The 12,203-nt window shown below is 41.0% G+C and overlaps 1 protein-coding gene and 1 long non-coding RNA gene across 2 annotated transcripts in view; both read right to left on the bottom strand.

Moving 5' to 3' along the window:
• Window positions 1-202: 202 nt before the first annotated feature.
• LOC106727056 lies at window positions 203-3,358 on the bottom strand. Its single transcript, XR_001363205.1, has 2 exons — window positions 2,772-3,358; window positions 203-1,850 (listed from the first exon to the last, which is right to left on the bottom strand). It is a non-coding gene; the product is annotated as an uncharacterized LOC106727056 (long non-coding RNA).
• Window positions 3,359-5,194: 1,836 nt separating this feature from the next.
• The window catches only part of LOC102249148 (chromosome unknown open reading frame, human C16orf72), a gene marked incomplete at its 5' end in the record, with an annotated part of 42,034 nt that continues 35,025 nt past the window's right edge, over window positions 5,195-12,203 (bottom strand). Inside the window, one exon of the mRNA XM_005871764.2 lies at window positions 5,195-8,233. Coding sequence (XP_005871826.2) covers window positions 7,989-8,233 — 245 coding nt within the window. The remainder of the gene's footprint in view (window positions 8,234-12,203) is intronic.

Raw genomic sequence — 12,203 nt, forward strand, 5'->3', positions numbered from 1 at the left:
TGAGGCAGTGTCTAAAGAACTTGCTAGGATGGGTTGGTGACACCGTAATCACAAGGTTCTAGGACTTCCAGGCACAGCGGCAGTGAGGGATCCACAAGAATCCGTGGCATGCCCAGCCCCACACAGATCGGTGGCCACAAAGCCAGGCACTGAAGCATCTGGTCAACTGGTAAATGGAAACGACAGTACCTACCCAACAGAATGAGCTCCCAGGAACTTTATTCCTTGCTCATGAATATTCATACATAGTAAAAGATGCAGATCGGTATAGGCTGGTAAGGGGAAGAGCTCCACCCAACTTTAACTGAAAACAAAAGTGCAGTTTAAGAATGTACATGACCTTTTTTGTAGGTTTCAGGAAAACATAGGTCCATGTAAGTAGTTAAGTTCACTAATTCTTGACAAGGTAGGGAGATGTGGAGTCTGTAGGGATGTGGATGAGTGCGCCCCACCCTGATTTTGGGAATTGCTCTTTTAACAGGATTCCAAGTGGAGCCAGCATGCTTGAGGAACAAGGTTCTTCCTACTTCCTGCTGTGGTCACCAACCTTGGCATTGGCCTGCTTCCCTCATGGCGGCAGGCCACACAACTCAGGCTCACCTGCACACACGATGACATCCACAAGCAGACTGCTCAGGAAGACTCCACCTTGAACCTTTCTGTACAATTTTCCCCAAAGTGTAATGTTTTAAATGTAAACAGAGGTAAGCGGATGGTAGGACTTAGGATCCATTTTCTTAAATTAGCCTTTTTTTAAAGATACCGTCCCCACGCCAGACCTTTGGATTTAGTGTAAATGGGGAGTCCAAGATCTCTATTGTAACCCTTTACACCACGGGAGACAGCCCCCCAGGTGGAGAGACCCCTCCTGGTGAGCCAGGATTCACCTCACCCTGGGGCCCTTGTGGGTGTGAACTTCCACCTGCCCACTGCCCCAAGCCCTGGTCATGTCCAGACTTCCTCAAAGCCTGAGGAACTAAAGGTGGATGAGCAGGCAGCATAACGGGAAAGGTGTAGGCCTCAGCAGCTCCAGCTGCCCTCAGCCTCAGGGCGCCAGGAAGTCCAGACCCATGGGCCATCTGTCCAGGAACAATCTGTAAAGAGCTAAAATAACATTCCCCTTGGAATTCTCCGCAGAATGCCCTGGAGATCCTTGGATGCTGGTTCTCTACCGGAGGAGCTGGAAAAAGACTGGTTCCTGGGCCCATCTGACAGAGTCCCAGTTAGTTGTCTGAGCACATTCTGAGCACGGCTGATCCTGTGCAGGCAGGTTGAGAACCACAGAACTGGAGGGGAAAGGAAATGGGAACTGACTAGCGTGGATCCCAGGAGAGCTCCCCTCAGTCTAAGGAAATTTTATCCAGCCAGCCAGTGAGGTGACCACATTTAATGGCTAACGTGTAAGTGCTTACCATGTGCCAGCCATCAACTGGGCTTCATCATCTCGACACAGATCCAAGGCAGTGGCTCACCTACATCGCACCGACCCCAAAGTCCCGCTCTTGAGACTGTTAGGGCCCAAGAGGAAAAATAGGGACTCTTCATGAAAACCTAGAAAATTTCTTCAAGTCACCTTTTATCTACTCACTCATTCAAGAAATGTCCAAGTACCTACAAAGGGCAGGGAGCTGCCTTCCAGAGAGCCAGGTTTCCAAACTGGTTGTGGAAGCAGTGCAGTAGTTCACATACAGCATAGCATACTGTAATGTTTTAAATGTAAACAGAGGTAAGCGGATGGCAGGACTTAGGATCCAGTGCACCAGATACGGGTAAGAGAACGGCTCTCTACAACTCGTATTACTTATGGTGGATGTGTGTGTCTGCACATGAGGTCTTGATGGGAGGTATTTCTGTGGATCACAGTACAAAACATTTAAGCAACACTGAGATGGGCAAGAAATAAGCCATAATATACAGAATGTAATCGTGTTAGCAAACAGTTCTGTGTGTGTTAACCTAGGAACCCTCAAACAACAAACCAAAACTGCTCAGGAGTCATCAATTGCTAGATGCGCCATGAAATCAACACTGCCACTGTGGTTACGACACCACCTTGGAAAAAAAGATGGGGAGAGTCCTAGCTGGTTTGCCTCAGTTAATAAGAGCGTTGGCCTGTGGACTGAAGAGTCCCGGGTTGTGGGTACAATCCCCAGTAGGGGGCGTGCAGGAGGCAGCCAATCAATGATTCTCTCTCATCATTGATGTTTCTATCTCTCTCTCTCCCTCTGAAATCAATAAAAATGTATTTTAAAATAACAAAAACTAGGACTTTTGAAACTCTCAAAGCAGCTCCACACTTCCGGCAGCTCAGCAACACGGCCACCAGACTTAAAAGAAGTGATGTCACAGCCCTCACTACTGACGTGTACAGTTGTGCTAACAGGGAGCTGCATCAAAGCCCTTGCAGCACACACCAAACACCTCAACTTTGGTTCACAAGACACGGCGCCCTGACCTACGTGAGCATTGAGCACTAAGGTTAGGCTGCCTGTAGTTGCTGGTCTGTGGCATCTCCTTGGCAGGCATTCAACCTGTCTGAAAAATAGGATCTTACTGACATATGGACAAGCTTTCACAGCACACAAATGTCATTGTGTATTTGGTACCTACCCTCCCCCCATCTGGTTTCAAACTGCACCAAAACAAGGTGAAATCAGTCTACTTTCAAGACTGTAGCTTCCAAATTCCCATTAACCAGAATGACCGACATCATACTTATAAACATAGAAAGTGATTTGGAAGATTACTCTCCAAAACTAGTCAGTTTTTACCTGTGAGGAGGGTGAAGGAGGACATTTTTTTTACAGAAATTCATGTTAATTTGTTCCGCCATTCCAAAGTCCTCAAGGGCCCCACTGAAGGAAGACAGATTACAAATGTAAACGTAAATTATTCATGGAATCCAGATCACCAAGCTTCATGTCATTTTTTTTTTTTATATTATACCTATTTCACAGATGATGCAATTGAGCCCAGGGAGGCCCAGGTACCCACACATAATTAAGTCTGCATTCAAATCCACATAATTTCAAGCAAAGGTTCTTTCTCCATTTGAGGGGGCAAAAAGCAAAAGAAAATATAAGCTCCCTTCTGCCTGCAAATAGTATAGATAGCCAATCTCGGCTAAGACATGGGACAAAGGCACACTTGTCGTCACCTTGTTCATAGTTTAACTGTTCCTTGCAGAAAGTACTTTGGTAGGATTCATCAATGTCTTAAATTTGAATTCCTTTAAATCAGCAATTCTACCTACAGAAATATATCCTATAGAAACCTAAGGAAACTAGAATATTGCCTGACCAGTGTGGCTCAGTGGTTGAGCATGGACCTATGATCCAGGTCACAGTTCCATTCCCGGTCAGGCCACATGCCGGGTTGCAGGCTCGATCCCAGTGTGGGGTGTGCAGGAGGCAGCCGACCAATGATTCATCGTTGATGTTTCTCTCTCTCTCTCCTCCCTTCCTCTCTGAAATCAATAAAAGTATTTTTTTTAAAAAAAAAAAACTAGAATATTCACTGCTGTGCAGTATACTAATAATTAAACTGTGATTCCCTTAAGGCCCACCCATACAATGAAGTACTATTAGGTCATAAAACATCCGCACATATATTTCATGCAGAAAGACATGCATACACTATAACCAGTTGTGTGGCTTAAATTTTGCAGTTTTAGGTGTTCTTTAAATCATTAATTCAATATAAATAAAATGAAGGGACATCAGAAACTTGGAATAGCATCAATGAAACTTCCGAGTTTTGCTGAGGGCTACAAGTTTGTGTTGAATCCTGAAAACTAATGTTACAGGCTGCTATCTGCTGAACTTTAAGAGAACATGCATGTCCCACCACAGGAAGTAAAACCCTGGATCTCACCATGTCAAATGCATCAGTCCAAGACAAGGAATATCAACCAAAATACTGTCCCCACGAAAACATCACACACCTCAGAAACATCACACACCTCTAAACACACCTCAGAGTCTGGAAGGTCATCTGAACTCATTGAAGTTTTAACAGCTTTCAAAAGGGGTGGGGGAGAGCAGACACTATAAACATCTGATCAGAATAATCTTTAATTAATAAATCTTAAGTTTAGCCCTGACCGGTTTGGCTCAGTGGATGGAGCGTCGGCCTTGCAGACTGAAGGGTCCCCAGTTCCATTCTGGTCAAGGGCATGTGCCTTGGTTGCGGGCACATCCCCAGTGGGGAGTGTGCAGGAGGCAGCTGATGGATGTTTTTCTCTCATTGCTGTTTCTAACTCTCTATCCCTCTCCCTTCCTCTCTGTAAAAATCAATAAAATATATTTTAAAAAATAATAATAAATCTTAAGTTTAACTTTAATAAACATGGGTTTTACCCTAGTCGGTTTGGGTCAGTGGATAGAGCACCAGCCTGAGGACCAAAGGGTCCCGGGTTCGATTCCGGTCAAGGGCAGGTACCTTGATTGGATGGATACTCCTCCCCAGCCCGGGACCTGGTTGGAACTCATGAAGGAGGCAACCGATGTGTTTCTCTCACATCGATTTCTCTCTGTCTTTCCCTCTCTCTTCCACTCTCCCTAAAAATCAATGGAAAAATATCCTCAGGTGAAGATGAACAAACATTAAAATAATAAGTAAACAAACATGGGGTTTTTTTTTTACCTTGTTTGGAGGGACCTTCCAAGTCACTCCATTCCTAGAGGACAGAATGTATTTCTGAAGATTCCCAACTTCATCACTAGACACCCTAAGGAATCAACCTAATAGACAAAGTGACAGTTGTATGAAATAAAATGCAATGAGATTTACTAACAGTAACTACATGCCTCAAACAATCTAGGCAGTAATCATGCCAAAAATTTAAGGATTTGTTCATAAATTTTCTAAAATTAACTGTGCTGTCCATATCCCCAACTAAAGGCCCCATTTCCAAATCACCTCTTGGTATCTTGCACCTTCACTGCACTCAGGTTGGCTCACCCTCATGGTCAGACCTTGGCCATGCCCTTGCTATACAGAGAGCTTGCCCACCTTTCACTGCTGGAGGGAAACATGGAGACCCAAAGCAGCAATTACTCAAGTTGAGCGAGTTCCAACAGCCCTTAGGGGTAAAAATGTAGGCTAGTTCCTTTTTAAAAGCCTGGACTTCATTTGATTACAAAGAGTTATTCAGATGTGATGAACACAACAAAACTGCAGACAAGCCCCATGGTTTTTTGGTTTTTTTAAATATTTATTCATTGAATGATTTAAGGTGTGTACCACTACTCCAGTTGGGTAAACCACATTGAAGAATTTGACTGCAGGTCTTCAGATTCAGCCAAATGTTTCCATTAATTTCACTCTATAAAATACCAGACATTATAATTAAGGTTTTAATGCTTCAGCCATGCTCAGAACACTGCAGTGTAAGGATGACTTCAATCCACTCATGCCAAGTTAGGATGAAAGGAACAGAACTAATGAGCTACGATGTCTAAAAGAATCTGATAATCTATCTCAAGATGAAGAGAGATTCTGTTCCCCAAAAGCAAAGTGTTAAGTTTTAAAATTCAGCCTACAATGTTCTCAAGAGACTGGGGGGAGAAAAAAAATCATTATTTTAAAAGTACCACACATATATGCAATCTTCCATGATTCGTTTTATATCTAAAATGGTACAAAGAAAGGCTTTAAAAATCTAGCAGTCAGAACTAACTTTTCCTAAGAGAAATAATTTTCCTTTCTAACCTAGGTCTCAGGGTTAGTCTGTGCTCAGGTGGCACAGGAGAAAGCAAGGGGATAGAAACAGAGGGAGTTACAAGTGATTAAATGCAATGGAAAAAAGTAACGAATGCTAAAGTTTTCAAAAAGTTTAATGGAGCCAATAAGGCATATAAATTGTGTTCTGGCAGACAAGACCTGCTTTCTCTTACCAAAGAAAATGGCACATATTTTATCAAAATTTGACAATCAAGAGTAAAGGGTACTGAGATTAAGCGTCAGAGCACCAACTAAAACAACCCCCCCCCCCAAAATTGTCACTCAACTTGGAAAGAGGAACTAGACAGAACCAAGGCATAAAGGGGAGATTAAATATGCGTTCCTCAATCTCAAAAAAATCCTTTAGGAGTAGGAGTTCTGGCCACATGTGAGCAACTTATCACACCACCAAACCCCAACTCCAGAATCTAAATTTACAACGACAGAAAAACACAGATATCTCCAACTGCATTTCTTTGTATAGTCCCAAGGGCAGCTTGAAAGTATTCATATTACAGAGGTTTGTCCATTTCAGGTAAAATGAGAGATTGCTATATTTCTTCCTGCTATAATATTAAAACAAAAATAATCCACTTTTGCCAAAATTTAGAAATATCTTTCATTCCTAGTTTTAGCATGGAATTGACTTTTTTAAATAAAAGGTTTTATATATAATGATTACAGAACTCCAGTTCACACATTTCTAACATTCTGTTTACATCCCACCCAGTCGATGAATATTATGGTTAACTTAGCAAAGTTTTTTCACATAAAGATATTAAATGGCTGAAGAAATTGCAAACTTTAACAAAGTGCTGTGAGTAAATTACTGGAAAAACCCTTACATTGGATTTGCAATGGTCTTTTAAGGATAAAAAGAAGTAACTGATACTGGACTACAAATTTGCAAGGAAACATTTTTTCACTGTCCTACTTGATATATATTATATAATAATATGGTAGAATAAATTACAGTACCTGGCAGGCTGACATCAGTTCTTCATCTAAAAAAAGACTATCATTCAGTTCGAGATATTAAAAATGAAGATGAAACATGCTCTAAAACATTGTAGCTACAAGAGGTCTTATATTTTACTCAAAAGAGGAATCTAGTGAGAACTTTTATTTAGGTCTACCTAACATCTAGAGAACCTCCATGCGATTCCATCTTTTCCAGAATGAGATTCCAAACTGCCCTTTTTAGGAGAGGGATTCGAGTTGGGTTTTGCTATTTAAGTTGTAATCACATTGTAAGCAGATCAAGACCTATTTTAACCTGCCACCCATTCCAATGGAAACTGCACAATGTAGGGCACTCATAAAAAATGTAAAACAGGACAGAAAGGCTGGAATACCTACACTCCCACCATCCATCTCCCTTCTCATGAATACTATACCAAAAAGGAAGCCCACTCTCAAATTTTATGACCTCTCTACTTGAGGTCACCTTGAGTGCTGTCTACATGTTTACATTTACCGTAAGAATAAGTACCCTGCATGGGAAGCAGTACTTGTCTTAAAACTGGAGTTTAAGCCTAAAGGGTTCATTCATCTGGGGGCGATTAAAATATTGCTACTTTTAGAGCACTAACACACACAAAGTGAATCCAATAAAGTTCTGTGTATTGATTCAATATTAAGTATTAATTGCATGACCATCATAGCACCTCTTTACATCACACACAATCACCAGAATTAGCAACTGCTTTGAAAACTGAAAACAGGGCACAGTCCAAGAATTAGAAGTTGCACACTGTTACTATATAGAAATCAGGTGCATGGTACAGTGCTGCTGTGCAAAAATGGAAGCCTGCAGATTTGACGAGGAAGCCAAATCGTGTTTTAGACAATTTTAGGAACCTGGCAATACTGTTGAAGCAAAATACTCAACACAGCAGGAAATGGAGGGGGAAAAAAGCATTCTATAACCAAATAAACATCTGATATTTCCTTTCCCTTTGAGAATAAATACAGTTAAGGTCACTTTTAGCCTTGGAACGGATATATGTTTGCCTATGATGATCTTGCTAACTACACAATATCTGATGTCCTCTGCTAGGATTATAGTTTTAAGAAAGCCATGGTTACAAGAGGCATCTACTGTAAATACCTAGAACTTCCTTTTATGGCAACCACTATAGAATTCACTTGTCTTAGAAACAGTGAACAAGGGAAGATGGCCTCATGTTTCCTTTGCAATAATAGTATATGTTGAGGATCAAGTGGCTTTCAAGCAGCATGGTGGGTGTGAAAATGTTTTCAGTTTAGATCATTCTGTTGCGTTTATGGGTTGGTGAGTCTGTAATGACATCGCCACACTGGGCTGAGGTACGCTTTCTAGTTCCACCATTGTCCAAGTGGAGTGCCATTTCTTCTGATATGAAAGTGTTCAAATCGACATCATGGAGTCCATTTCTCCTTCGACTAGCATTCGATCCACTGCTTACATGTGTAGGAGAGCCTGGGGTACTCGAACGCACGCTTATACTAGCCATTGCACCACTAAGACCTAGGAAGAAGAAAAAAGGTTTTAGAGTTGCTCAATTATTCAACCCTCTTGAAAGCAACCCACTTTACTTTCAATGTTGTCATAGTGTCAAAGGATGCCTCACATTTTTTGTAAGGGGTCCCCAGAGAGCAAAGCTTTATTCTGGAAAGAGGAATTGTCTGGCTTTCATATGAGATGTTTTATTGGTAATACTACCAATATTTACAATATTGGTAGGTACCAACTATTGGAAGCTTATGTAGCAAGCACCATGCTAGGTGTACAAACAGATCATGAAATCCTCCCTCTCTCTTAGCTAGGTACTGTATATGCAATTTATAGCTGAAGACAGAAGGTGCTTGTTTTAAATAATTTGTTATTGAAAGTCACCATTCCAACAGATCCCTCTCTCTGATGTGTCTGTGGGTCTAGAAGGGTGGTGTGTGTGTACATGCACAAAGGGGAACAAGCAATCATTCCAGGCCTGAGTAAGCTTTCAACATCCCCTTCTAGATAAGGTGACTTTATAATTTGTCATCCAAAACAGTACACTATCAAACCCAAAAAAAAGGCTCACTGCTATAAATTTTGCTGGGACATCAAGTACTAAATGAGTCTGCCCTGGCCTGCCAACATGGCTCAGTGGTTGAGCGCTGACCTATGAACCAGGTCACGGTTCAATTCCCAGTCAGAGCACATGCCCAGGTTGTGAGCTCGATCCCCACTAGGGGGTGTGCAGGAGGCAGCCAGATAGTTGATTCTCATCATTGATGTTTCTATCTCTCTCTCCCTTCCTCTCTGAAATCAATAAAAACATATTTTAAAAAAACAAGTCTGCCCTGGACAACTTGGGCTGCCTGATTACTCAAGTTCTGGACTCTATTTGTTAGATACCCCCTTAGGACAACCTAACTCATTATCATCTATAATCCAGTGGGGAAGGGCAAGAGAACCATAAAAAATCCTACTGCTTTGCTTGCACAGTAAGTTATTAAATCCAGAATAGACCTAACACTCATTGCTGAACACTCAATTCCTTACTCTTGAACAGTTAAGGAGGCAGACATGTTCCACTCCTAAACGTTCAGGATAAACCTGTAAAAGGCGTGAGACAAGAAAACATAAACCACAGCACTGAATTCAAAAGCCTAACACCATTGGCAGTAGGTATTTCTTCTCAGGAATTTCCCCTTACGCTATTCTAGCATCACCATGGGATTTTGTTGTCGCTTGATTAAATTTATGTAACATAATCTAGTATTATCAATGTTTCCAAAGAATAAGAAGAGGTTGGTTTCATAGGGGCCCATTCTTTCTAATCTTATGGTTTGTAAATATGAATTAAATGTGAACATTAAGTTGAAAAAGAATTCTCTGCCTCCTACCACATCAAATCTATTAAATTCCCTTTGACATTGTTCTCACTCTACAAATTCTGTAAACACTTTCAAGCCCACAGCCTCAACCACCTCCCACATGTTAAGCATGTTTCTGCAGCCCTCACCTCTCTTCTAAGCTGCTCTAACCAACCTGTCCCCTCACTGCTCTCCCTGTAGACAACACATCCAACCCTTCCCACTGATGGCCAGAGGAAATCTAATCGTGTCCCTTTTAAGCTCTAAACACCTTTCCAAGGCTAGCAACTATTTTTTAAAAAAATAGAGTACAAGCACGAATATTGGAGTACTTACTGTGTCCAGCACTGCACTAAGTACTTTTCAATTTCATCCTCAAAATAACCCTATGACACCTGTATTATCTCCATTTTGTAGATGAAACACCAAGATTAAGTGAACCACCCAAGATCACACAGCTAATAAAACAAGAACTGGGACTTAAACTCAAGTAGATTCCATATTCCTATTCACTGTTATACTGCCCCCTCTTAAAAGTCTAAAGTATTTCAGTGTGAAGTGACTTTAGGGTCTAGAGGGCCTAGCCTGCTTTAGGCCCCATCTCTTTGAAGTTACTCTCCTTTCCTGCCTTCCTCTGCCTCCTAAGACTGAATCGTGACTGCCTGTACCTGAGAATTTGCAGTTCCTACAATGGCTGGGCCTGTGCCTACCTTCCAACATCTGCTTCCCACTGGTTTTTCCAGTGCCTCTGATACCGTTGTAATTAACTAGTTAGTAATAATAGTAAAGGAGCAAAGGGAAGCCAGACATTATAGGCATGTCATTTGGACCAGTGGGAGATGAGCCGAGCCGAGCCCCTCTCCTATCTGGTCTTAAACCTCCCTTCTGAGGGCTTCTTCCCTGGTTTTCCCACCTCTCCTTTTTATAGTCTCTTGCGGGCTCCTCTTCCTTCCTGCCTCAAACTCTCTGCTCCTTTCTCAGTGGCCTGTGTGGGCCTCTTTCTGACCGGCAGGTTGGTATGGCCTTGACCCATTCGCTTACCCAGTTTCCAAATCAGTGCGCCACAGGAGCAGACATTTCTCTTGAGCTCAAGGACCTATCCATTTTTCTAACTGCCTGTTGGACATCTCAAACTTCACATTTTCAAAAAGAACTGGGCTCCTTCCCTAGCCCACACGGATTTACTAAAAATAAATTTTAAAAAGGAAAGCCGCTTCTCCTGTTAAGTTTCATCTCAAACTTAACATTTGCAAAAGGAACTGTACTCCTCCTTTCCCAGCCCACACATGCTAATTAAAAAAATGAAAGGAGGGAAAGCAGCATCTCAGGCTCATTTTCTAGAATAGCACAGTAGCATCATACCATCATTCAACTATCTTTTCAATTCTAGCTAATAAATTTAATACGGTGCCTGGCACGTAACATTCACTGAATTCTGAAAAACAATGATGCTTCAGAGTCCTATCCAATATTTTGAAACCCACTGAAATCCAAAGCTGTTAATGTTTATTCACTTCTCCAACACCAGAAAATAAACTCAAGTAGCCCTCTTCACTTCAAGTTTTGCCATCAACTTAAAAATTCAATTATTCCCAAATTACTGGCATTTTTAAAAATTTTTCACCAAGTCTGTAAACTCGAAAAAGCTGTGTCTGTAACCTCAATCCTCACAACATACTACTGAAAGATGTCCAAATACTTTAAACAATAACCATCATACTTGTTTCATAATGCAGGAGGTTCTAAGGTAATTATACTGCAAAATTTGGACCTTCAGCAATAGACTAAACTACTGCAGTAATTCAACTCAGGATATCATTTGAAACCACACACACAAACTTCAAGAAGTCCACCCCACCCCAATGCTCCTCTTAAGGTAGCGGTTTCAGGGCAGTATGATTTAACGCGTAAGGACAAACACCTAAGGCTCTTAAGTCACTCCATCAGAAGTGAACAGGCACGCCCTTGCCATTCTCCATGAAAAAGATGAGCGTAAATATCAATTTGAAAATTCCCCAGTAACTTCCACAAAATTTATCTTTTTCTGTTGGGTGTTTGACTTGGATTTAGTTTGACAGCTAAAGTAAACTTACAATGTGCAACATTACCTACTCTTAGCAGTGAGATTTCTTTTCAAAGTTTAACTAATCTTCCCCAAAAAGACTTTCCAAGTGTCCAAAAAAAAAAAAAATTAAGATTAACAACCAAAAAAAAAGTGTATTTTAAACAGCCCAAATTTTATTTAATAAACCAATGACAGCTACTAAAAGATGCTTTAGAAAACCTTAGCTAAGCCACATGAACAATCAGGCCTATACAAGTACAGAGAATCTAAACATGCTTCAGAACTAAAAGTGAAGTTGTATAGCCCAAGGGCATACACCCAACAAAAACACACTTTTTCAAAAGGGCTATAGGAATATCAATTGACAAAAAGCAATAGAACAAGTAGTATGATTAGACAGAAAAGTCTCAATTGCTTAATACAAGATAAACTTTATCAGTTTTAAAGTTTCTGCATCCATTTTAAATGATTAGTGAAGGAATGAGGGAAAAAAATTAGAATTTAATCATACTTTGAAAAGAAAGCTCCCACTGGAGCTAAAACAAAGTTACAAGTCCAGGTTATAGGAATC

Source organism: Myotis brandtii, unplaced genomic scaffold (assembly GCF_000412655.1).
Source record: "Myotis brandtii unplaced genomic scaffold, ASM41265v1 scaffold355, whole genome shotgun sequence".
NCBI classification, from domain to species: Eukaryota; Metazoa; Chordata; class Mammalia; order Chiroptera; family Vespertilionidae; genus Myotis; species Myotis brandtii.